The sequence below is a fragment of the Parasteatoda tepidariorum genome, chromosome 7 (genome assembly GCF_043381705.1).
Source record: "Parasteatoda tepidariorum isolate YZ-2023 chromosome 7, CAS_Ptep_4.0, whole genome shotgun sequence".
Lineage (NCBI taxonomy): Eukaryota > Metazoa > Arthropoda > Arachnida > Araneae > Theridiidae > Parasteatoda > Parasteatoda tepidariorum.
The window spans coordinates 65,049,450-65,077,227 of record NC_092210.1 but is presented as its reverse complement, the minus strand read 5'-3'; the positions used below and the strand labels follow the sequence as shown (position 1 = coordinate 65,077,227).

At 26.1% G+C, this 27,778-nt stretch overlaps 1 protein-coding gene across 1 annotated transcript; it reads left to right on the top strand.

Moving 5' to 3' along the window:
* On the top strand, window positions 1–22,731 carry LOC107455100 (tetratricopeptide repeat protein 39B). Its single transcript, XM_016072542.3, has 18 exons — window positions 1–157; window positions 1,942–1,973; window positions 2,550–2,654; window positions 3,739–3,814; window positions 3,922–4,042; window positions 4,970–5,102; window positions 5,494–5,593; window positions 6,334–6,399; window positions 6,555–6,666; window positions 7,350–7,417; window positions 8,041–8,100; window positions 9,908–9,999; window positions 10,089–10,250; window positions 11,233–11,350; window positions 12,587–12,698; window positions 15,386–15,503; window positions 18,023–18,139; window positions 20,673–22,731. Exons 1-18 carry the CDS (start codon window positions 131–133, stop codon window positions 20,929–20,931), a joined length of 1,878 nt encoding a protein of 625 aa, XP_015928028.1. The 5' UTR covers window positions 1–130; the 3' UTR covers window positions 20,932–22,731.
* Window positions 22,732–27,778: the final 5,047 nt, after the last annotated feature.

Genomic DNA, 27,778 nt, shown 5'->3' with positions numbered 1-27,778 from the left:
TTTAACCGGGTAATATTTATTCTGCTTCTGTATTTCTTCGAAATGTGAAGTAAAATTTTGTTTTGGTATCAAGGTGCCTGAAGAAAGTTTTATATAATGTAAACTTAAAATTATTATATTTCTATTTATTATGGCTGGGAGTGAAAGCGAAGAGGAGGTAAACATAAATTTGTGAATGATTTATACTACTACTAGCTGTTCCTGAAATTGAACCAGAATTATCCTTGTTGTTGTATTTGGCTTTTATTATTAATTGCGAATTTTAACATTTTATAATGTAAAAATTAGATTGTATATTTGGGCAAGGTTGTGTTGTAAGAATATTGCGGGACCTGCTCGCTCAGTGGAAACTTTTATAGTTTATTTTTTGTTTGTTACAATATGAATAGTTCATGAACGGTTTTACTCAGAATTTATTGGGAATTAGGTGAACACAAACACTTTGGTCATAGGCAGGTCACATTTTGCATTTTGGTCATGTTTTACTCAGCACATTTAAAGCTGTATATATGAGTAATTATTTGAAAATTAAAGTGGATAAATCCGTTGTAATTAAGATTTTAATGCCATTTTGTTGTGCTTTGTAATATTTCATATTGAATATAGATGTTTTAAAAGCGTCATTTAGTAAATTTGCATAAATCTCTGTGACTGCTTCTATCTTTTTTTTTTTATTTTGTGCAATTCTAAGACTAAAAATTCTGCAAATTATGGAATAAATAATTCTGTCTATAAAAATTCACCGCAACGCAAAACCAATGACAAATCTTCAAAAACTATTCTTTCCATCAACCAATTGTTCAGTTTGCTTTGTTTTGTGAATGTCACTTCTACCAGCCTTTTCTTGCTTTTTCAAGGAAATGCTGAGGAAAAAGAGTTTTTTGTATTAAGTAATGTTCAATAAATAGTGGTTTGAATAAAAAATTATTTGAAATTATCTTAATACTCTTACTTTATCTGGAGCTTTATCACTTACCAACTTTCAATACAAGAATTTTAAAAGCACCATTGAGCAAAAAGACTTTCTCACACAGGATGTCTCAACTTTTTTTGAGGGGGGGAGGGGAAGATATCAGTAAAAATTTACCTTTTTTATTATTTTGTAGACTCATTTATGTAATTCTACTTTTTTTTTTCTGTTGTCATTTTTGTTAAAATAGATAATTAACAATAATTATTATTTCATTTTTTAATTTTGAACAATTATTATTTTTTAGTACTTTTTTTTTTTTTTTTAGTTTTACTGATTCTAAAAATTGTAGAGCTGTTATGTATAGGCATTAAAAAGATTTTTTTTTTCTTAAACTAGATATATGTTGAAGTCAATGGTTTTTCTTTGTTTGTAGACTAACATTGTATTTTTTTTTCTTTTTATCTTTAATCAGATAATCAATATTTTAGATTTCACTCAATAGATTGCATTTATCTAGTTTCTTGATTGCATTTATTATGTTGTGTGCATGATAAGGTACACCCATGAAAGAATCGCGATGACTTAAAACTATATTTAATAATCCAACGATAAAACATAAGTATTATAAAATAACATGCTAGCAAAAGATAAACAGAAGAGTAGCAGCAAACATGAATAAGTAAAATCTTTGTATAATCCGTCTGGATCGAGACGGCAGCATTGCTGTTTTGCAATTAAAGACTGTCATCGTGGATTCATCAGTGATACCAGAAAGTGACGTCAGCTGACACCACAACTGCATTGATCAAGTTTATTATTCAAGATTGCATTGATTAATATTAATATTTTCTGTTTTTTATATTTTTGATCTGAATCTTCTAGTTCTTCTAAAATTTAACTTGACTTTGTTTGTCCAAAATGCAAACATATGTTGGAAGAAATACACAGTCTTAAACATTTCATGTAAGATTTACTATAAATTTTTTTGTTGTCATAACTATATTAATTTTCCTTGATTTATTTTTTAGGCCTATGAAGATGCCTTAGATGGATTACACATGTTAGTATATTTACATTTTTTGAATATATATTTTTATTTATTTACATTAAGAAACTACTGATTCTCTTACTTGTTGCAAAATGATAAAATCAAACCATTGTATATATATATTTTTGTGATAAAATCAAACCATTGTATATATATATCTCTTATAAGTTATATAAATTGTGAACAAAGAAATATTAATTTATATAGTACCAAAAAATAGCTCATTAAATTCTTATTAGTAACATTCAAGTTATAAAAATTTGACATTTTTATTTGTACTGGCAACTATTTGTTTTTTCTTATTTATAGAAATATATTGTAAAAATAATAACATGTAATAATGGAATAGAGAGAAAGTTAGATTAAAGAAGGAAAAAAAAAAATCGCACTCCAAAGAACTTCTAATCTTTTTGAATAAATACTTTCTACTCATGCCCTTTAAAATGCATCATACACTTAGTTTAAGAGGTGTTGTTGTATCTTAAATCAAGAACTTTTATTCAATATATAACTATAACAATATATAAATTTCTTAACTTTTTATTATCTCGTTTAGTTATTCACTGTTTTCTGTTAAATTAATTTCAGTGATGGATTGCCTTCTTTAGATGAATCTATTAAAGAAGCAAAACTATCTTTGGATCTCTTTTTTCAAAATAAGTTTGCTGCAGCTCTTGATAGTCTTATGTCATGGTAAGTAATAAGTTTAACCCACATTTTTTCTTGAAATATTTTGCACTTATTAAATTGGGATATACTGAATAATTTGGTAGTTATTTTTAGTATATGGTTGACAATTAAAGTTAATAAATTGTTTTAAAGATAAACTTCTTGCATTTTTAAAAATGTAAAAATAAATTGTGTTAGTTTGTTTTTAAAAAAATTAAGTTATTAAAGGTTTCAACAAATTGTGACTTATTTTAATAATTATATTGGTTCATAAAATGTTATTCCACTTTCATAGCTTTTTTGTCCTAAGATACATACATATTAGGGAAACTTAACAAAAAATAAGTAAATGGATAAATAAACATTTAATAGCATTCCTACATCAATTTTTTTAGTTTTTTTTTAATTATTTTAGATATAAAATCAAGAATTGTAGTCTTTAAGTGTTTTTTAGTTAATAAAAGGTTATTAGAATTTTAATGTAGTTAACATTTATAACATCAGTCACATCAAAATTGCAAAAACAGTCACTAGAGTTTTTTCTCTGTTTTTCACTTTTTATTTAAACAATTCATGTGTATTTTCAATGTTTCCTGCTAATTGATAGTTTTTGTTTAAAATAATTTTTTTACAACAATAATCCTATTACTGCCTGTAGAAGAATGAGAATTTCAAAGTAAAATATATTTCACTGCGTCTTTTTTTATGCATCATCAGTCACATTTTATATTCTTATTCTACGTAAAATATTTATAGTTTTCATCTCTCTTTACTTAAAGGCATAATAATATTTTACTCTATTTTTTTTTTTTTTTTACTTCAACAAATTTTTTTAAAAGATTGTGATAGACCTTACTTAAATCCAAGTAATGCTTTTAATGACAAAGTTTTCTATGAGCTTTTTAACATTAAACTACCAATTGTTCTTGTTAAATCTGGGAATCTTGTTAAATTAGGGCTTACAATAAAAGTTTCACTTTATATTAGATGAGAAAAATGCTTATAAAATTGTTTTGTTATTCTTCATAGCATATGCATGGAGTAGTTAAAGAAATATATACAATATCTATCTGTTTATCTATATATATATTTTTAAAAAAACATATAGGTCTCATATCAGTACTTACCATGCTTTGGGAAAAGGCACGATGCTTTTCATGCAAGCTCTTCTTACTATGGAAAGTGTATGTATAATATTTATTAATTAATAGTTGAGATAATTGTTAAACTCATTACTGTAGAAATTGAATTTTATATCAATATACTTGATTCTCGAGAAATTGTTTTATAGAAAGAAATTGAAAAAGCAGCTGAAGCACTAAGACAGGCTGTGGATGTTTGCCAAAGGAAAAGGAAGAAGCATACCATGTCTAAGATGCTGCGTCGACCTGACTATAATTTATATACAGAGGGTCAGTATTTGCTTTATTAACTATTGTGGTTAATTTTTAAATTACTTTGGATTTTAAACTAAATTTGAATTCTGTTAAATATCTGTTTGAAAATCTCACTGAGAAAGCACATTTGCTTTTACATTGGGAACTTTGACAGAGTGTGACAAAATTTCGCCATGTTTGGTTAAAGGTTTTGCCAAAATTAACTCTTAATAGTGTATGCAATTATGTACGGGATATAATTTATAATAAGAATCAATAAGGGTCGATAATAAATCATAATCTTCTTACACTCATACTTTTTACTATATTTTCTATACAGATTTATTAGAATTATTATTTCTGTAAGAATTCTATATAAATATATATTTTTACTACACGAATTCCGCACCAGGCTTGTACCGACCATTATGCTGACGAAAAATATCCTCAGTGGTAGACACATCATGGGTTAGAGTTTCTTGCCATCAAGCTAATCATATGAGGATTTCATGGTTTCCCTCTCCATGTAATGCAAATGCCGGTTAGTTTCATCACAAATGTTAAAATTTCTCCCAGTACTTGATCCAGGAGCTCCTTTGTCTTCCGGATTGGGTTCAAAATTTCAAGACTATGGAGTTGAACATTGATGTTGTTGAACTCTGAAGTTGAATTTAAATAAAATCAAATTAATAAATTTAATGTTAATTTAAATAAATGTTTAATATTACAATTGATTTTCAATTTGCTATAATTTTATAGGTTAATTCTTTTGTACAAAATGTGTACTTGTAAAATTTATGTTTTTATTTTAATAAATGTTTTTGTATTGTGAATTTTATATGTTCAATTTTTATTTTTTAGAAATTTTATTATTTAAGCGCTTTTATACTATTATTTGCTATAAGTATTATTTTTATAAATGAAATTTTAAAACAAAAGATTTTATTCCCTTTCAATGAGCAGAAGAAGTTCATGCAGAGTTGTGTTATGCTGAATGCTTACTTTTGACTGCAGTTTTAACATTTGTTGAAGATCAAAGCCTTGTCAATTTTGTACGAGGCAGTTTAAGAATACGAACCTGTTATCATTCTTACAAGTAAGTCTATTTAAATGATTTTTTTTTTTAAATTTAGAAATTCATTTTTAGTTAATATATATTTTAAAACTTATAAATTGCTTAAAAGTACTTTAAATATAGTTTTCTATTCCACCTTTTTCTTTTATAGTTACTTTTTTTTCATAGTTGAATAAGCATTTGAAAATATAAATTTAGAAAAAAAAAGCTAGGAAATTAATGTGCTCTTCTGCAATAATTATACAGTAATCTTGAATGCTTATTGAAAATTCACTTTTTATTGTTATCATTATAGTCCAAAGAAAAACTACATAGGTTTTCTTTAAAATAAAACTTAATTTGCCACATTGTTATTTTTACTCATTCACAAATTGTCTATTTAATAAATTGAACTTTCTCTTCAACTTTCTAGGGAATGTATGCACATATTAGAGACTAGAAAATGGAGTAATGAGCTGAGAAAGAAACATTTTGAAAGTGGTGTTCGAATGGGTGTTGGTACTTTTAATTTGGTATGATTATGAAAACTATTTTAGTATTTTTTTCTTTTAATGTTCTTTTCACAACTTTTTGAAAACATGAACTCACAATATTTTATTTGTATCATGCATTATTTGATATTCTTTTTAAAAAGCAAATTATTAAGTAAGTTGTAAGTAGAGTTTGGGGAAGTATTGTGAGAAACAAGCCACATTTTTTTCCAAAAGTGACATAACATCAAACTGTTCTTTAGTATAATTTTTAGATAAGTAATTTACAAGGTTAATATTTTGTCAATAAAAAATAGCACTGTATGCTGAAACATTTTAGTACCTACTTTGAATTTTTTAAGAAGTTTTCTTCAACATTTTGAATATGTGGCTTATGATATAACCCTAAACCCTTCATATGTAAATTTATTTTAATGTTTAGTGTTTAAAACCAGTCTGTTCAATGTTTTCAGCTATTTGTATAATCATTTTTCTTTTTACTTTTTATTAATTTTTGAAAGTTGTGAGAAATATTTATCTTTCATTTTTGAAAAGAGAAATTTTAAAAATGTATGAAAAGTATTACATCTTTTACTAAAAATAAATTCATCCAGCAAATTAGAAATCAATTTAAAATGGTAATGTATTTTGTTTATAAAAGCAATTATATTATTTTAAAAATATTTCGATGAAAGAAATTGATATTGTTAGGATAGCATTTTTTTGTAAAACTAACATACTTTTTAATTTTACTAAAAGGCATGTTATTAACCTTTGCTTAGATGATTTCTCAACTTCCTTCAAAAGTCTTGAAACTTCTGGAATTTATCGGATTCTCTGGAAACCGTGTAAGTTTATTTTTTAAAAAAACTTTTATTATAAATGACACTGGGTTCAAATTTAATAAATGTTTTATTAAAATTGATTTAAATTTTAAAATTACACTGATTCATTTTCTAATGAAATTAATTATTCATAGTCTAATTATTTTACTTTTATTTAGCAATTGGGCTTGAAAGAACTTGATGAAGGTTATGCCATGAAAGAAAGTTTAAGGTCACCACTCTGTGCTCTTATTTTGGTAACATTCCATACTTTGGTCACATATATGTTTGGTAAGTTCATGTTTTGTACCTGTATCTGAATATCTTTTTAGAAATTTTGATTAGAGTATGATTATGATGATGGATATGATGAAATTATGATTGTGTGGTCTTCACCTTTTTAATTTTTTTTCTCAAAAATATAACATAATATGATTGTACTGATAGACTTTATTGTAAAAACCAAATATTAAGTTAAAAAGTTTTTTATGTAATGAATAAAATAAACTTAAAAGAATAATTGTAACAGAGGGGACAAATATATATTTGAGATAATTTTTGACTTAAAAAATAAGAAAGAAATAAAAATTTTTTGACGGTAATCACTGCATAATTAGACTCAGGAACAATTTATTTTACAATATAAAGATATCTATATGTAAAGTCATAATATTTTTGATAACTTATTCTTTAAAATAGACAGTTTTTTGGTAGAATAAGTCAAAATCATGAATGCTCTCTATTTATGATAAATTTTACTGTAATCATGTATAACTCCAAATAATAACTTTTGAATTATTATTGATACTCCTTTAAAATGATACCAAATACAAGGGTATTGCTTAAACTTTAAAAATTCACTACTGGTTTCAGTTGACATGGAATTCAACTTTATATTTTCAGATTTTGTTTTAGAACAAAATTTATTCAATGTATTTTGAAGTTATAAAATTCAATATTGATATTTATTCCAGGCTGTGGAGATGGCGACATAGAAACATCAGAGAGAATAGTACAAGAAATGCTCTTCAGATACCCAGAAGTGAGTTTTTATCAAACTTTCAAATATAATTGCTTTTTTAATACTTTTGAATATTTCTGTTTTACATTTTTAACTCTAAATTTTGAATTATTATTTTTTCTGATTTTTGAAACTAAGTGAAATTCTGATTATATGAGATAATTGGTGCAAAATACAAAGCTACTTAATTTTTTAAGACAAAATTCTTTGAATAATATTAAAATTATAATTACAAGTTTTTGGAAAATCAAAAGTTTTTGAAGGATCAGGGTTCATCAATCATAAGTTTATTAAAATCACTGATCAATCATTATAAAATATGTTTCTTTTTTTTTGTAATCTACAAATACTTATATTATGTTCAGATCAGTGATTCATGTGATGTTTAAAACTATTGGTTTTACATGTTTTTTTTTTACATAAATATTTTATTTTTCATGTAAAGTGTGCATATTTTTGTGAAACAAAATTTTTTTCCTAGTGCATTTAATTATTATAACATTTGTGAAGGAATTTAAAAATTTTACATTTGTTTTTAAGGTATAATAAAATATGTTGTTGTGTAATTATAATTTCAAATAAAACCAGATTTTTTTGCTGAAAAACAATTATAATTTATATTAAGAATTTGTTGTTTTTTTTAGGCAGCTTTGTTCATTTTCTTATCTGGGCGAATAAAAATGCTGAAAGGACAAATTAATGAGGTGAATCATTTATATATTTATCAATTAATTTATGATTTAAATTACATTTTAAATGATCTGTGGATTTATTGTAATTTCTTAATGTATTATGTATAGTTATGTATAATGGATATTGTCTTATTTACATTCATTTCAGAATATTTTACTTTAAATCTCTTAAACTTAAGGTGTTAAATAATTGCATTCATGCATATGTCACAAATAAAATTGCCTATTCACCATAGAACACATGCATTAGATATTTTAGATTTTTGGTGAAATCTTCGACTTTATTACTTGCTTACTTATCCTCTACGTGCCTTTGGGCACTTAAGGCCTCTAGCATTTCCCTCCAACGCCTCCTGTCTCTAGCAATAGATCTTGCTTCCTTCAGCCAGATATTCTACATTCTTTTAATTTGCCCCAAAACATGCGCTGGATGGTAAGTCTGATTCTTCCTCTTGTTCTTTTACCATCAGGGGCCCATGTAAGCGCAACAGATGTAATTTTTTCTTTGGGCATTCTAAGGATATGTCCGAGCCAGCTCCATCTTTGTTTTTTAATTTCATCTTCTATTGTTTTTATTTTAGCTTTCTTTAACAGATTTTGACTTGATACTTTGTAAGGCCAGAAAATTTTAAAAATGAATCTTAAACATTTGTTTTGAAAGGTTTCTAATTTTTGTATTTCGATCTTAGTCTGTATCTAGGTTTCTGCGCCATATAATAGTTCTACTCTAACAATAGCTTTGTAAACAACTATTTTTGTCTTTATTTCAATATTTGACTCTCTCTAAAATTTATGTAATCCCTTAAAACATGTATGTTCTTGCTTTGATTATTCTCTGTCTCATATCTTCGCTACTTCCACCTTTTTTTATCTACAATAGAACCTAAATAGCTAAATGACTCTATGTCATCTATTTTGTGATTTTCGATTTTACTCTTTATTACTGTTATTATTTTAATCTCTTCATTCATATTATATATTTGAGGCTTAACAGTTTGTTTGACTGTCTAAGTACAAAGTATAGAGACTTTAAATAAGTATGCAAATAATTTAAATGTTTTCTTTTGCGCAAATTATTACACACACTTCGTTATTTATTTTTTTATGATTTTAGTTAATAGGACATTTCAGATTTTTTCTTCGTTTTCTACTCTTATGCCTGAGATAAATGTATGTGGACTTGCTGTTATTTTTCATTGTTATTTACTGATCTTTTGACCCCATCTAAAATATTAAATATGTAACCCATTCTTCCAAATTTGAGCAATTTTGTATCATGTTACTTTACATAAATTGATACTGCAACATTAAATCTATATAATTTAGAATTCTTAATGGCACTAAATTTTAAAGGGTAACATGAACTAAGAAAAAATCCCAAGCAAATGATTATGACAATAATTATATTTTTACTCTCAGCTATTTATACTACTTGCCTAAAATTGGGAATATGAAAAAACAAAGTTTTAAATTATAGTCTTTTATCTCAAAGTTGAAGACAAGTAAAAACATACGTGACAGCTTTGCTGTTATATTGAGTTTTTCTTTTATATTCTACCAACTCTTAATTACTGATGTGAAAAATAATTATTTCCTATTAAAATAACTCTCCTTTTAGTTGTTACTTTTAATAATATGCATTTTAATGATTATTTTTTCATTATATCATTTTTATTAATATTTTTATTCATTGCTTTTAGAAGTTAAGTTTTATTTTATTAATTATACTTATTATTATTTGCATAATTATAGATGATAAATCATGTAAAATTGATAGTATTTATCATGTTGTACTAAAAATTACATTTTGTGTATCTAGGCCATTGACACATATCAACTGTCCATTAATGTTCAGCAAGAGTGGAAACAATTTCATTATCTTTGTTATTGGGAATTGTTGTGGTGCCACTGGTAATATTCAGAATTAATTACCTTCTTGCTTTTATAATTTTGAACATACATTGTTTATGTGATGTTGAACTTTATTATATTTTGATCAGCTTTAAATGTGATTGGAAAGAAGCAGCAAAATGCTCTGATATATTGAGATTAGAGTGTAAGTGGTCTCCGGCAGTTTATACTTATGTTCATGCCTCAATTCTCTTTATGATGGTAGAAGAAGGAAATACAGAATTACAAGGCACTATTTCAGAACTGATGGAGTAAGATTTATTTTATTAATGATTATAGAAATGCTTGCCTTTTTTTCTCATTTGCTTTTATCTGTAAATGTAATCTATTTAAAATTCTTGCATCTTATATAGTTTTTTAGATATCTTTAGTTGATAAATAAATAATATTTTTGAATTTCTTCAAAACTGCTTAATCTTTGTTTTTTTTTAAAGAATTAAAAAATAAATTAACTAAAAATGTTTTCTAATTATACAAACAGGTTCTTAGGACACTCTTAATGACATAAGTAATTTAGAGGAGCATGATTCTGATGGTCTTTTTTTATTTTATTTAAAAAACAATTTTTGTTCCCAAATATTGCTTTTTAAAATTTTAAATAATCACTTACTGCATGGTAATAATTTAAACTGAAAAAATCATTAAAATATTTTTTAAAATTCAATTCTTTTCTATTTGTTTTTTATGTTCATGTTCATAAATTACCAGGTTGACATGCATTCCAATTATACCTTTATAGCTGCATTATAAATAAAACAAGCTTGAGGAAATTACTACTATTGTGTATATTTTATGTACTTGTTGCAATGTTGTTTATTTCGTCATACCCTTAATAGTTCCTCATTAAATATGTGGTTATCAATAATCTATAAGTGATAGTAAAGTTTAGAAACACTATTATTTAAGTTGGTTAGGGCTATTGTTTAAGAACTGGGACATATATTATGAAGCAATTATTCAGGCAGTTACAAAAATTAGTGCTCATGTTAATTACTTTGTTAATTTCCATTCTACGTTAGGTTATTCATAATTTTGATTAAAGGTCTTGGTCATTAAACAAGACTATATTTAAATAACATTGCCGAAAACTTTTTATGATTATAAATTTTTAAAATAATATAATTTTCTCTCATTTTGGATTTTTAGCTCTTTTGTTCGGCAACATAGCATTTATAATTATTACTCTGGAATTTTATAAATATTAAGCAGTTTATTTTATGCGCTGTTTTATAGGAAAGTTCCAAGCTTAAAACAACGATTAGCTGGTAAGTCAATACCTTTAGAAAAGTATGTAGTACGAAAATCTGTCAAGTTTGTGTCCCAGAAAGGTCGACTGATTGTTCCAGCATTGGTAAGTTTAATGACTTATTTGGTTTTAATTGGTTAGTATTATTTTAGTATTAAATGAGAAAACAAGATAACAGAGAATATTATGAAAATATTTCTAAATTTAATTGTTATATATATATATAGAATGCAATTGTTATATATATATATATATATATATATATATGGAATGCAATTGTTATATATATATATATATACAGTGTAACGTCCCATATCTGGACGTCCTTTTTCCCGAAGGGTCTTTTTAACAATCAAAATAAACAAACATCTCTTATCGTCCCCTCTCTTTTTTAAAAAAAAAGTCTTTGGACATGTTTTTTTCTTCTCTAGCTTCTAGTGATTCATGCATTGAACCCATAAATCAACAGAAAGGGGAAGAGAAGACCTCACAATACCGTTGAGTGACCATCAGGTCACTCAACGGTCAGGAATGCAGGAAAGAGCTACTCAGGAATGCAGGAAAGGAGGGAGATTTGTTTTCAAAAAAGCACAACTGAGTCCCCCCTTCCTTCTTTCCAATGCAGCTGGCTAGTAAAAGAGGCATACCCTGGAACCGTTTTATTAGAGTGAAAGTTAAAGTGGAGGGAGAGTCACTTTCAGTCACACAAGAAAAAATAAAGAGAACCCAATCAGCACGCCGCGCCTTTATGCTTGATTGATAGCCAATGATGGGAGAGAAAATAAATTGTTATTGCCCCGCCCTCAACTTGAATGACAAATAAGGAGGAAATGAATTTTCATCTCCACCTACCCACCTTAATGAATGACAGGAATTTCCCCTTCTTGCTTGAATCCTTCTAGTTCAAAATGGTGGAGAGAGCAATTAATATTTTCATAACTGTCAATTTTTGTTTCTTTTCTATATTTTAAGCAATAATTATTTTTTTCTAATATTTTGTTTTTGATTGATTAGATATCATTTTAATACTAAAACATTATTGACCGAAAAAAAATGTTTATTTATTTTTTGCTTCTTAGATTCAGATCGTTTTAAGCTTTGTTTACCTTGGAGGTCTATTATACGGAAAAATCTAATATCCAGACTTCCAAAAGTCCCACCGATTCCGGATACGAGACTTTCCACTGTATATAGAATGCAATTGTTATATATATATATATATATTTATTTGCTGATTAAATGTGTTAAACTGTTTTATTCATTACACTATAAAACTTAACATTATAATTTTGTAACTTGTAATATTTCATTAAAGCTATATATTGTACTTATTTCTTTTAGGAATTGGTGTATATTTGGAATAGTTTTCCAATGATAGCAAAATCTCGTGAACTCACTGAAAATATTCTTTGTAAAATCAATAATATATTTTCTAGTCTTGGAGATGCCAAAGGTATGTTTTTTTTCTTAAAGAAAAATTCATTGCAATTTTGAATGTAAATAGTAAGGGGTGATAATGTATATGTAGAATCCTTTTTATTTATTTATTATTCTTTTTTTAATATATTCGACTTATTTAATTAGATTTTTAAAATTCATTTTAAAGTTGATTATTGGGAATTTTTATTCTTATCAAGCATGTGATTCTTCTGCTAATTTGCAGAATTCTGCGAATCTCAAGATTGATAATTCACGGACTTTCGCAAATTAATCATTTGTATTTCAAAAAAAGTTTCTCAGAATTTTGCTATTCAAAAATTTACATTTCGCCCCTTACACAAACTCTCGTTAACACGAAATTTATACCGCCTTTACAAGCACCCTCTTTTTTTTTTTATCTTTGAGTACTTAATCAGTGCCAAAACAACTTTTTTTTAAGCAGATATGTTTGAGAAAAACTTTGTTTGCTATATATCTGTAATAACTAACTATTATAAAACTTTGTATCTGTAATAACTTCGGTTAAAATTAATGAAACACAGAGATGAATAGAAAAGTAATTAAGTTGATGATCTTAAAAGTAATTCTGAAATGGTTAACATTTAAATTATCATTCCCTGGAAAAAAATGGTGTTTTTTTTTTCATTCTTTCTAAACTTTAATTTCAAATGAGTAATAAACTCCGATTTGTTATAAAAGAATTATTTAATCAATATTATATATTAGTTCCCGATTTTTATTTGACTACAATTAGATTGAATTTTTTATATGATAACTGTACATGGAGATTTCAACACACTGGATATCATTGTAAGACGGCCAGTGACTGAGTGGTAGCGCTTCACGCTGTGTTGCACAGGTCCCTGGTTCAATACTGAGGCCGGGCAAGGTTGACTCAGCCTCCAAGTTTGACTCTCCTCAGTGGGTCGATAAATGAGTACCAAGCATGCTTGGGAACTAAACACTGGGGGTTCCGCTTTCGGCTGACCACCTGACCGAAACATCTGCTAATGCACCCCAGAGCCCAAAGTCAAGAAAACTGAGATGGGCACAGTAGGCCTTAGCCCTCTATGGGCTGTCGCTCCACTGAGTTTAGTAGTTTAGGATATCATTGTAATTCCGAATCTCGATCTTTTATCTTTTCTTTTGCACTTACTTCAACTGATTTTCTCATGGTTTTTAAAATTCCAATGTTATTACGACACTCAAAATTCAATTTGTGTATTTATTATTATCGTTTGTTTTACGACGATACTACTGTTTTTTTTCGATTGATTTTTCCACAGTTTTTGCTACTTGATATCCGCATTGTTTTTTAAATCGTGATATTTTCATACAAACTAGAAATTCTAATCACATATTTATTTGTGTAATTGCTTTTTCACAGGCTTGATTTAAATTTTTTTTGCAGTTATTGGTGTTGATTTTCACATGATTTCTTAAAATACAGATATTACTATGATACAGAAAATTCAAATAGTGCAACTGAATATTCATAATCTGATGCAATAATTCTATTGTTTTTCTATTAATTTTTCAGCAGTTGTCACTGTTAAATTTTGAATATTTTTAAAATCTCAATATTTTAAATACAGTATTATTAATTACAACATGTGAATCTTGAAACATGCATTTGATTAACTTCTTTTTGACGTGCTCGATTTGTTCGATTTTGTAGCAAATACTTGTGGTCTTATCATCAATATTTTTTCAGTTATTGCTGTAGATTTTACAAACTTTAAAATCTTTTTTTTTTTTTTTTTTTTTTTTTTTTTAAATGTTTTTTTTGTCTGTAAAAATGAGTGTCTTTTCTTTATTTTTAATGTACAAAAAAGAAAAAAAAATAAGCACTAAAGAAAAAAAACATTGAAAAAAATTCAGATAATTTCTTTTTTCAGGAATCATATCTCTGTCCTATAAATAAAAAAAAAATACACTAACAATTATCATGTCTGAGTTTGATGCTTTGGTTCATCAGTGAAAAACAGAGTATTGTTATTAAGTACTAATTGACATACTTTGGAGTCTGGTGTAGGGCTCATTTTTTTTTAAAGTTCTTACTCCTTGAAAACTTTCTTCCTGCATTCTTTTTAATTTCCTAAAACATTTTTCCTCTTTGATTCTTATTTTTATTAATTTTTTAAGTATTGAGATTGTTTTATTCTTTTTAATTTTCAAAGTTGGTCTATTGTACTGTCACTTAATTTTTGTGCATCTGCCATTTGGCCACACTAGGCATATATTTTGCATTCACTCTCATAACTCAGTATGATTGTGATTGAAAATAGTTTTTAAACTTAAAATCAAGAACGTTGAATATCTAAGTGAAATTTCCCTAAGAAATAATTCAAATGCAGAAGGCTAGTTTGGTTAAAATAATTAATTCAAAACTCTCTCTCTCTATATATATATATTAAAAAAAGCATTAGTTTTATCACAGTTAAAAACTTGTTGCAGCAGGAATCATTGTTTAACACTTAGCTGGCAAAATCAGTTTTAGTTGTATTGCAAAGTATTGGTCATTTAATTAGATAAAATTTATTTCAAACTTCATCTTGTAAAATACTCATAAATCAAGTTTCTTGTGAAGTTTCAAAATTAATGACAATGCGCTTTTTAAAATGTTTAACTTAACTAATTTAGTGAATTTTGTGTGTTTCTACTTATTATCTCTATTTTTTTGTAATTATATTTATCTAGATATAGCGGATGCACCACTTGATGATTACTGTTTAATATTGCTACTCAGAGGTGTATGTTATACTAATTTGGGACGCATCAATCAAGCTGAAGATTGTTTCCGTGAAGTCATTGCTTGGTACGATTTTAAACGACTTTATTTTTAAATAATTTGAATGAAGTAATTATTGATAATTAGCTTTATTGCTATTGTGAGTATTTGTTATTTTCACATGCAATATCATAGAACTACTCATCTTATTTCATTTGTGTTTTTATAAGTAGCTTACATTCTTTTTAGTAGGGTTCCCTATTTCATAGACTTCTTCATTAAAATGTAAGATATGAAAGTCCCATTTGCTATTTGATGCATGCAATGTTATTTTATTGCCCATTATACTAACTGTCCGAAAAATAACCTAGAATTTGAAATATCAACTAAAGAAAAAATGAAGGTGATAGAATTACATGCTTTGCTATTGTTCTTAAGAAACTAGGTAATTTTTTAGTTTCAAATTTAGTTACACATAATTGAACAAAAGTTCTGATAATATTAAAAGACAACAGAAAGAAATTTTTTCTAAATAACTACCATATGCAGCAAAGCCTGACCAAGTTTAAGGGCATTAATTTAGACATGACACTCTTGCAAATACTGTTTCAGTTGGAACAATGGTGTTAGTAGTCATCAATTCCATCTGCTGACAATCTTAGTATCTACTTTTGAAATTTAACAAGAAAAAATTTTTGGTTTCTTAAACAAAACACTGTAAATTGTATATTTAAATATCCATCGTTCTTTCTTTTACTTATTTTTCAAATCATAGGTTATTTTTGGCACACCTGGTACTATGAAACTTTCCATAATAGCATTTGAAATTAAATGTTTTCTTTCCTAAATGAAGTATTTATAGAGAAGTATTTTACCTAGTTTTAAAATTACAGAAAGAAATTTATCTACCTGAAAGGAATTATTTACAATTGAATTTTTAGAACCTTTATTTTATATATATTACCTCACTATAGTATAATTTAAGTCTTCTGTTTAAGTCAGCATGAGTCCTTATATTGAGTGTTGGGTTAAATAAAAATTCGGATTAAAATACTTTATAAAACTACTTAAGTATTATAGTCCTTAGTTAAGATGCACGTAATTTACCACTGAAAACTAGAGTATGATTTGCAAATTAACGAATAAAAATAAAAGCACCAACACACTTCAATTAGTATAATCTAGAAACAATGTACAGGTGTTTATTTCTGTAACTTGGCTAAAAGCTAAATCTGTAGATTATGTTGCAAAAGTTTAAAAACTTTAATACAATTTGATCAATTTCTCATCTATTACAAGAGAATTTAATTACAAGAGAAATCTAGGATCGGTTCAACCATGTATCTTTTAAAATATTCACTCTAAAATATAGTTCCATCAGTTGACCAGAGTCCATCAGTAGTCTACTGATCTTGACTGAAAACTGTCTCAATTAAATTACAATTATTGCAATAATGAAAACCAGTTTTTTTTTTAAAAAAATTTAATGTGTATATTAAAATAAAATACCTTGAATAAAATTTATTTTAAAATTATTAATAGCTAATTTATTATTGATGTAACTAATTTATAAATCCCATTTGTTTTATTAGATTCTGATAGCTATGTAATTACTGTCATGTTTCATTAGATTTTGACACCTGTGTAATTACTGGCAGTTTTAAATTTGAGATTAATTACATAAATAAATTAGTTGATAATAACTTTATTATAAATTTTAATCAGTGTTTTCCACAATTGGAGTATTTAATAAGAATTGTGCACAGATTTCTCTCAGCTTCTTATTATAAAGATTTATATTAGTAAAATTAATGTTGATAAAAGTATAAAAATGTTTGTTGCAATGTTTGTTTAAAAATATCTTGTTGAAACAGATTTTATTAATTTCCATGCTTTGAAAATTTAATTTCTATTTTTGTAATATTTTTTTAATGTTTTTAAGCTATATTTAATGTCCATTATTTTTTATTATCTTTTTCAAACTTTTCTCATACTCTAAAAATGATGATAATAAGTATAAACTTATGAATCACAAAGTTGTCGGTTGATTTTGATTTACTTATTAAAATAAAGTTTTAAGAAATTTTGTTTTGAAAGAAAATTTTAACTTCCTTTCCAAATAATAGTTTTTTCCTAGATAAGGAAAAAGAATGTTGGATATCTTTCTACAAAAATTAACCATTTATATTTAACTGAATATATTTAACTAAAAACCAGAAAGTTTTTGGAAGTAGAGAAAAATTCCTAATTTCTAAAGAAGTATTATGATTGTGAAAATTTGATCATTCAAAAAAGAAGAAGAAAAAAACTATTTAGTGAAGGATTAACATTATATATTATTAGACTATATTACATGTTATTTTTTAAAATCTTATTTTTGACCTTTTTTATGAACTTTTTCAAACAAAATTTGAATTTGCTGCATTTTGACCTTGAAAGAATAATAAAAATACTTAAATATAAGAAATGATTATTTTTTGCTATATATGAATGAATAAAGCTAAACAATACAGTAAAACCTATAATTTCATTTCAAAAGTCATTCAAGATTTTTGGGTTGTTTAATTTTATTTTTTTTTGATCCTAAACAATTGCAAATATTTCAGTGAAAAGCGAGTTAAAGATGATATGTATTTGATACCTTTCACTATGACTGAATTAGCATTGATCAAGTTAAAGCAGGGAGATGGTGTAACTGCTAAAGAACTTTTGGAACCAGCTCGGTATGTTGCTTAATATGCTAAATTTATTGTTGTAACTTTCATACCTGTTTGTTCTTTTTGTTATTATTATCTTTCTCTAAATAATATTCTTTAATAAATTTATGTTTTTGTGCATAAATTTATAGATATTTTTTAAACGCAATGATAACCCATTATTGTTGTGTGTTATTCAGGATCTCCTAGTGCTTAAAAAATTTCAACATTTTTATACATGCCCTGCTTAGCATGTAGGATTAAAGAATGCATGTCTGATTGAAACTTTTACATGCTCCAACATCTTTTGTTAATGCCTATAAATTAAAATACATGAATGTACCAGTTATTAATATATGTTGAAAAGATAACATCATTGTATTTATTTCAGTATAAATCAGAAATATCAAGCATTGTTAACTGGGAATTATTTAACATGAATAGGTATTGAAAGAGTAAATGCAGAATGCTATTAGCAAAGTAGTACTATCAGACAGGGTCTAATTAGCCAATTTAAATTATGATTAAAATCACAATTTAAACCACTTGGATTTTTTTAAAAAAGCATCATCCCTGATTTAAATAAAAAATTTTTTTTTTATCTGACATGTAAGTAGTTATTATTTTTGAGTAAAATTTAATACAACTTAAACCTATTTATCATTTACATAAAATCTGTATTTATAAGTTTATGTATTTCTGGAAGGAAAGGAAACCATTTTCAAATTTCTATGTTCAGCGGCAACATGCCATTTACTTGCCCACTTTTGATCTTGTCCTGTTTCTGTTACACATGCACTTTCAATGGATTCATATTATGTAAAATCAATCAATGGCCGTTGCTATCATATCACAGATTTTTATGATAAATGTTTGTTAAAAGTATGCTATTAAAAAAAAAAACTTTTTTGACCAAAGCTAAGGCTGGGGGACCATTTTAAAATTTAATCCGATTTAACGAAATGGCATCATTAAGCAGTGGTTCACCTCTAAATTCTTTTCAGTTTTTATTTATTTTTGTGCCATTGAAAAGATGTAAGTAGAAGTTCCACTGTTAAGATATTGAAATACTGGAAATGTGCATAAAAAGTTTTAAAACATTTCTATTAAAACCATTTTTTGAGAAAAATTTGAAGTACATCTGTATGATGATCAAATATTTCGCACAAAAGATTTATTTCATTTGCCTAAAGTCACATACTAAGAATATGTACTTTATACATTATGATTGTGGAGACTAATAGAATTTACAACTAGATTAGAAAAGCTAAATCAGAATTCTTGTTGAAATTCAAGGAAATAAATAATTTTTTTCTAATCATTGGATAAAAACAGATTGTTGATAAAGTCTGTTTCAGATTGTAATGAATTTGTTTTAGTTTTTTAAAGATTTCAAAACAATACCTGGTATAATGGTTATTTCTATAAAGGTATTCTATAAAGGTATTCCATAAAGGTATTCTTTTATAATGCTAAAATGTTGGGCTTCATTTTGATTTGCACCAAGCTTATGTGCAAATCAAAATGAAGCCCAACATTAGTCCTTTTTGCATTATATTACAGATTTATGAAAATTTTGCAATAAATGACAGTTTTTATGAGAATTTTGTTTTAAAGTAGCTTATCTTATTGTAAAATATTATTGAAATTAAAAATAAAGCTGTAAAATTTTGTGAACTTTGTACTTTTAGAGTTTTCCCTTGGAGTAAAAAAGAGCTCTCACTTAGCATCGTAAATATTTATCAAAATGTGTAATTTTATATAATTACTGAATTTTATCCTCACCAATTTTTAAATTACCCACTCATGTTATTTTATGAGTATATTTGAAAAAGTAATTCTCTCAATATCAAAACATGAGAAAAAAAATTGTAGTTTATAAAAATGAAGGTATGCTAAAATGCAATTCTTGTGAATTTTTTTCTTTCTTCCTTTTTTTTTAAAGTAAACTAACAAAAAATGATTAATTGATAAACAGCTAGAAAGCTTTTTTCTATAATTTAAACTGAAAATTATGAGAAAATAAACATTTAAAAGTGAATTTTTTTAAAAAAAAGGTATTTGTTTTAAAATTACTTAAAAAATGTTATTAATATCCCCCCCCCCCTCTCAAAAAAAATTATAAAAATTGAATCATTTGAGAATAATTCTAACAAAGTAAATATTTGTAATAGCTATCAGAATAATTTTTTTTTTTACACAGATAACTTTGCCAATGTGTAACTATTATTCAAGCAGCAGTGAATAGATTTTTTTTGAAAATGCAATCTGAATAAAAAGGCAGTGTTTTTAAGGGATGGTGGCTTTTAAAAAAAAAGAGGGCACATTTATTGGAATCGTAGAGCAAGTAGTCAGACCGCCCTTCAAAAAACGCTTAGGGAGAACCCTAGTACTTTGTTTTCATTCAAAACTGCTTTATGAAAAATATAAATCTAAGAAATTTAAAGAAAATTAATTTTAACATTTTTGATACAAAACATTTTGATTTAATAGCATGTGTATTTAATTGAAGCCATATTAAGCATGTGATAGATAATTAATGTTTTTTTCTTTTTCATAGGCACAACTATCGTGGTTATCCCCTCGAAACCATCCTCCATTTCAGAGTTCACTCAATTCTGCGCCAGCTGCGTGCCAAAGGTCATGTGATTCCTACTCCTTCACCAAAATCTACACCTCTTCATTCACCTGATCCCTCTCCTAATCGTAATGGAGAGATACCAGAATTCCCTTATTTGAGAGAGAGTCCTACTATGCAGCCCAAACGAAATTTGCTGCACCCCCCAGCTGACCTGGGCTCTTGTGTTTCACTCCCATGAGTCTTTCGTTTTTGGATTTATGTTTATTTATTAAACAGCTAAAGTACTCTTATGTTTTCCTGAGATATATGTTTATTTTGATGAAATCACGTCTTAGTTTAAAAAGTTGCATTTCCCAATCCTTTGTTTTTGTCACAAGTTAATACACTGAATGTTATATGTTTAAATATTGTTTGTGTATTGTTATATAAATGTTCTAAGATATGTTGATTTTAAATTTATAGTTTATTGTATCAATAGATATGAGTGTCAATACAGATCTTTATAGATATGTTAAGTTCATTGAGATTCTATTACCTTTTTTAATTGTGTATATAATTTGCTTTCATTCAATACCTAAAGTTTAAGAACTGCCTTTTTGTTTCTTAGCGTTATATTTTACAGCTTTAACTCGGTCTATTAATTAAGAGTTTATTTTTTATTTATAACACACTTTCATGAGCTAATTTTGAATTTCACCAAAAATTCACAACATAATTCGAATTAAAAATGCAATGTTTTTGGTTAGATTATAAAATTTATTATTTAAATGCATTAATCTGAATTACAGATTTCATCTAGTGGTAAATTCTCAATCTGTAAATGTTACATGTTGTGTTAATCATTCTGTATGCAGTTATTACCTAAGTTGCTCATTTTTTTGTGTGTAGTTTTTTGCATTTATAGTTCTGTGATATTTTATCACTAATTGTTTATAGTTTAATAAAATAAAGCAAAGAAAAACATTTTAACCACTCATATTTAAATTTATTTAGTATAGTCATTTATGGCATGTTTTATTTATTGTGATTTTAATAGTAATTAAACAGGTTATGCCTCCATTCCAGGCTTTTAATATTCTTTATTGCATAATTTGATCAATAGATACAAAATTGAAACAAACATTTCAGTTGTAATAATCAGAATCTCTAGTGCAAGTAAATAAGACCCTAGTTATTCATATGTAGACAGCACAAAAAATTTCTTGTACTGAAATAATTACTTTCACAATTCATGGGCGTATATTTCAACTAAAATATCCCTCTATGACTTATCATGCCTTAAGACTTCTTATTTACTTAAACATAACTTGTGTTTGTTGTTATGGAACTTTCGACTATGCGCTAAGTACGGAAATTTATTTTCAGGATCAATACTACAATTGTCGATTTGTTCAATCTGATTTCAAAAGGAAACACAATCTCTGATACCTGTTAAACTGTCGAAGCTTTCTTCTTTAATTCATTTGCTAGTTGTAATTTACTTTCATTGATAATAGTAATCAAAATATCTTCAAATTTAGTCATTTTTATATAATTTACTATTTTAAAGATTTCCATCAAACCATGTATTTTAATATTTTTAAGTATATTTTCACATAATTTACCAGTTTTAATTTTGAAATGTTCATTTTTAATAAATCATTCTAACATGCTAAACAAAATTTAAAATGTCTTGTCAAAATTGCCAAAATGTTTGTCCTTTAAATTTTTAAAAGAATAGTGAAACAAATGTTTCATGTAATTGAAATTTTATTACTTATATTTCTATAAAATAAAAGTTCTCAATTATCATTTGATAAATTTTCCAAATTTAGCAATAGATGAGAAATAATATACTTATGCTATAATAAATAATATAGTCCTCCATAGACTTTCAAGCATTTGTTTATTCTTATCTTAAATGCTTCAGGTATCTGCTCTCTAGGCACTCAACTCTTAATTTTCCCCATGCTTTGATCAAGAGAGCCATTTTGATAAATACAAACTTATATTAACTGGGGCTCTGATTTTAGACCAACCATACTAAAAAGTAAAAAAAGGTACAAATCTGTTAAATTTGGGTACTGTCTCTATGTATGATGAAATCAGGTCAGGAATATTGTGGCATCTTAAATATAATCTTACTCTGAAATTTTCTAAAATTTCTTTTTTTCTCCTCTTTTTTTTTTCCTGCTTGCGCAGTAATATTTCTTTCAACATTAAATATTTTGCTCTCCTATACAAATTTTCCAAAATCTTCATTTAATATGTAAGTCCTCTATTAACATATTAAAATTTTTTTAAAAAAAAAGTTACTGCAGAACTGGAAATAAACTTTTAGCTCACTGTTATTTTGCTTTATTTACAATTATTTTATAAACAATATTGGGTGAAAATTGTCTAGTGCATTTTTAGATTTTTCATATTTATGTACCTAAACTATTTGTTTGTTGATTAATAAGTTTATTAATTGGATTTGAATTAATAAGTTTATTAATAGTTAGACTTTAGTGAATTCAGATCTTTATGTATAAGATTAACATATTCTTAAATTAGTTTTGGTTCTAAGTAGTTTATTCTTTAAAAATTACTGTTTTATACTTACATATTTAAAATTGCCTTAAATACAGATTACTATGTATAAGAATATTTGTATTAGATGCGAATATAGAAAGACTAGAAAATAGATTTTTTGTAATACATAAAACTTTAATAAGCTGAAAAGAAACAAGTAATAGTTATGACATTTTGCAAGTACACCTAATTTATTTATTTACATGATATATGGAGTTAAAGATATTAAAATCTGCTATCCTCAAAAATAAAATTTTTGTGACATAGTAATCTTTACCTCCAATATATATAATATATAACTGACTGTAAACTAGATTTTTTTCTAAACATCTCTTTGCAGTGTAAGTTATTCTTATATTGAGTAGCTGACAGACATATTTTTGGGCATGTAAAATTCTATTTTTAACATTTTGAATGAAATTTATTGAGATATAAGCTAGAATAATTGTAATTTTATTTAAATCTAGGAAAATTATTACTTTAGAGAAAAAATCTTATTTGTTTTAAGCTTGCTTTAAATATTTTCTGGTAACTTCTTACTTCAAAATGTTACAATATTTTGTTTTATATTAATTGTGTTTTAATTTATAGTATGTGTGGAAAAATGTTAGCTAGTTATACATTTATATTAATCTGGTTTTAAACCTATTTTAAAATGGATGTATGTATTTTAAAATCAATGTGAATAGCATTTGGTTTTGCTTTTTCTATATATATAGTAGTATTCCAAAGATTTACTTTTTTGTTATGTAAAAAATGGTACAGTACCCTTATATATTATCTCGTATGTGCATTTCCATTTTTTTTCTTTTTGAAAATGTAATGTGCAGCAATGCTAACAAAAAGGATTACTTTTACATAACTAAGTATTTTATCTGTCACTTTAAACTTTTTTGTCTTAATTTCTTATTTGTTTTGAGACTATGTTGTTAAATAGTGATGCTTAGTTTCATGCAGTGTAAGAGCTGTTTCTGTTTTTTTCTTTGTGTTACTTCTGGATGTTTCAGTTTAACATTTTGCATGTTGGTCATGTTTCTATTCTTCCCTCAAATTTTTATCCTCATTTATGGTCTACAATTTTAATTTTAGTGCTTGGTTACACAGTGTAATCAAATGCTCATTACTAAATAATCAGGGTCAACAAGCTAAATATTTTTACATGCCCTACTGTGCATGCTAATTGACAAAACACTTTGTCAAACAAAACTTTTGCTTTATGCTTAATTTTTTTTTAAATACTTATTATTGAAAACATATCACTGTATTTGCAATAAAATTGACAGCATTGTTCAAGAAAGAAAAAGAACCACCCTAAATGACTTTTGATCTAATGATCTGATCTTCACACTTTAATACTCAATCTTGATGGCTCAAGGAGGTGATCTCTTATGTACATCATATATACTATCTAATAAGTGCAGACGATATTTCAAGTTGAGAAATCAAAAAAACAAAATTGTACTTTCTCTGAATAAACTTAAATTTTTTTCGACGGATTCAGATTTCGATCCCCATACTATAGACGGTAGCTGCAATCTGAGATATATGGTCCCAATAGTTTGGTCAGGTGAGCGTTTCAAAGTTTGGACCCCTTAATGCTTGATGTTAACTTTATTTTTTACGTATTTCATTTTATCTTGAAAACTTTTCAAGCAAATTGAAAAATATTTGCACACCATTCTAAAATTCTATATCCAAAGATAATTCCACTCAAAAAATAAATTTCTTATTTTTTATTATTTTATTTGATAATGGTTGAAAAATTTTTGAAATGTAAGTCATACAGTTTTTGCATCATTTTAAAGAACATAATTTATCATGTCAAAATACAAAATTTGCATGAAAAGTTCCGAAAAAATTGCTTATTCGAAATAGTCAGATATTTAAAATTGGATTTCTCAGGAACTATTTGACTGATTTTGCTTAAATGTTATATTTTGCCATGTAAAATTTTATTCTTTAAAATGATGCAAAAAATTTTTACTTTACGATTCAAAATTTTTCCGACCGTTATTTAAAAAAAATTATAAATATTTACTAAAAGTTATTTTTTGCATGGAATCTTCTTTGGATAAACGAATTTGATAATTGTGTGCAAAAATTTTTCAATTTGTTTAGAAAGTGGATAAATGAGTGAAAGTCGCTCCTGAGAAATAAAATTTGAATATTCAGAAATTATATTCAATTGATATCGTTGAAATTTAGTATCTTACTATATAAAATTACGTTCTTTAAAAGTGGTAAAAATTATATACCTTACTTATAAATTTCTATTTGTATTGCATTTCAAAACTTATCCTTCTAAAATTAAATAAAATAATAAAAAATTATAAATAATTATTAATAATTATTTTTAGCATGAAATTATTTTGGGATAAATGAGTTTTATAGTTGTGTGCCAAAATTTTTCAATTGACTGTAAAAGAGTGCTCTTGAGATATAGCAAAATATGTAAGTTAGAAATTAACGTTAAGGTGTCAAAACTTTGGAGCGCTCTCCTGATCAAATTATTGGGACCATATTTCTCAGATTGCAGTTAGCTCCTTTATTTTTGGAGTCAAAAATCCAAATCCGTTAAAAAAAAGTGTATTCAAATAAAGTACCTTTTGCGTGTCTGATTTCGTAGCTTAAAATATTCTCTTCCTTTATTAAAGAGCATATTTGAAGTCACCCCCTTGTGGTATGGTTCCTGTGTATGATGGAAAGAAACAACATTTAAGGGTACAGTAACAAAGAATGTTCTTTAAATGGCTTTGCACTAACTGTTTGCCCCAACCACTGCTGGGATTGGATAGGCAAAGGAATGCTTTCTCTTTTTATTTTTGGTTGACCTTTTTGCTGCATTTTCTTCCTCCTAAAAATAATATACAATTTATTAAGATATTTCTTTTGGGAATTCATTTATGTCACCTATGTTGATTATATCTGCTTGCACATTTTGATTTAGTACAAAGTAATAAAACAGGTTGGCGTGTGATAGTGTACCCAACCAGTTCAAGTGACTTAGCCTCTGACTGTCACTTTGCTTCTTATGTGCATACACTGACTCTTAGTACAAATGATATTCTGCTGCATCTGAGTATGTTGCTTTCCCTGTAAGTTGTTTTTCTGGTATAGCATCCCATTCTCACCATTCCCCTTTGTTCATTATGTTTCCAAAAAGCTAGACTTCTTCTCCTTTCTATTCGTTATGCATGATCAAGTTTCATTAAGTGTTTGAAATCGATCTTAATTAAGAGTTACAAAAATAAAGCTTTTGTTTGCAATGCTACTTAAACTTTTATGATCATTATTTATTTATGCACAGTTATTTTTATGCGGGTAAACTCTTTTTAATGAAACTAAACATAAATAGGGAATTAATAAAATAATAAGTTTTGTTTAATTAATACTTATTTATATTATAATTGTTTATAACCAATTAGTAACATTCTGATCTTGTGAAATATAATCACTTTTTTTTTCATTTTCCTTATCTTTTTGGTGGTGTTTATCGCCATGTAACATTGTGGCAATTTTAATCAAAATTTGAGGGGACATTTAATCAGTTAAGGTATTTCTGATTAAATATTTACACACCTAGTTACAAAATACATACCAGATCGGAATTCTTATATGATCAGGGCATGTCAAGCAATAAAATTTTCGAGCCCTGCTTTGAAGTATGTCTAAATTGACAATAAAATAATTTGAATTAGCACTTTATTTTGTGTAACCTATGTTAAAAATGATAGATATGCTGTAAGAACTAATTTATGAGCTTAAAATTATGAACATCGACGTAGTATACCAAAGATTTTTCTATGTATCGCATAATATGAAAGTCGTTTTGTAGATATTATAATTCCAAGAGGAAAAAGTTTATTAAATTAGTTAAAAGTATTAGAGTGTCAGACTTTTTACATTCTCAGATTAGTACAAAAAAATTCGATTGGCAGTAACGTTCTTTGGGGGCTTTATTATAAAAGAAGCTCTGATTAAAACTAACCATATTTGATTTTAGGGAAACTATTATACAGTATTTTGTTAAAATATATCTATATATTTTGCTGATTGATTGGCGATATGGAGAGCTAAAACTCTGGTAATTTTTTGGGTATTTGAATAAATGTAACATTTCATTAAGAACAATCAATTTTAGAGAAAGTTTCTTTATAAACAATTCAAATGAATTAAAGGTATTTAAGAACTTTAAAATGATTATGATATTTGTATGTATGTAAAAACTATTTTATAAATCAATTGATAAAAATTTCTGGATATTTAATTAAAAACTTTATTGGATGCAAGTATTATTTTTAAACATATTAACTTATCTATTTTAATTAATAAAAATTTCTCCCAATAAAAGAAATATCTACATTAGTATAAATATGTAAAGCTTAAATATTTTCATGTCAGTAATAAATTGTTGATTACTTTAAAAAATATATTTTGTGCAAAAATGTTATCGGCTATTCTCGATTCACATTTCAAATCCTTAACAACTGTATTAAATGTTAGGTAATTATTCTAGCTAACAAATAGTCAAT

Coding starts and splice junctions, on each gene's coding strand:
- LOC107455100 (XM_016072542.3), top strand. CDS start 131: ATGGCTGGGAGTGAAAGCGAAGAGGAG. Junction 158..1,941: donor GGAGTGAAAGCGAAGAGGAG/GTAAACATAAAT, acceptor TTTATTTTTTAG/GCCTATGAAGATGCCTTAGA. Junction 5,594..6,333: donor GTGTTGGTACTTTTAATTTG/GTATGATTATGA, acceptor ACCTTTGCTTAG/ATGATTTCTCAACTTCCTTC.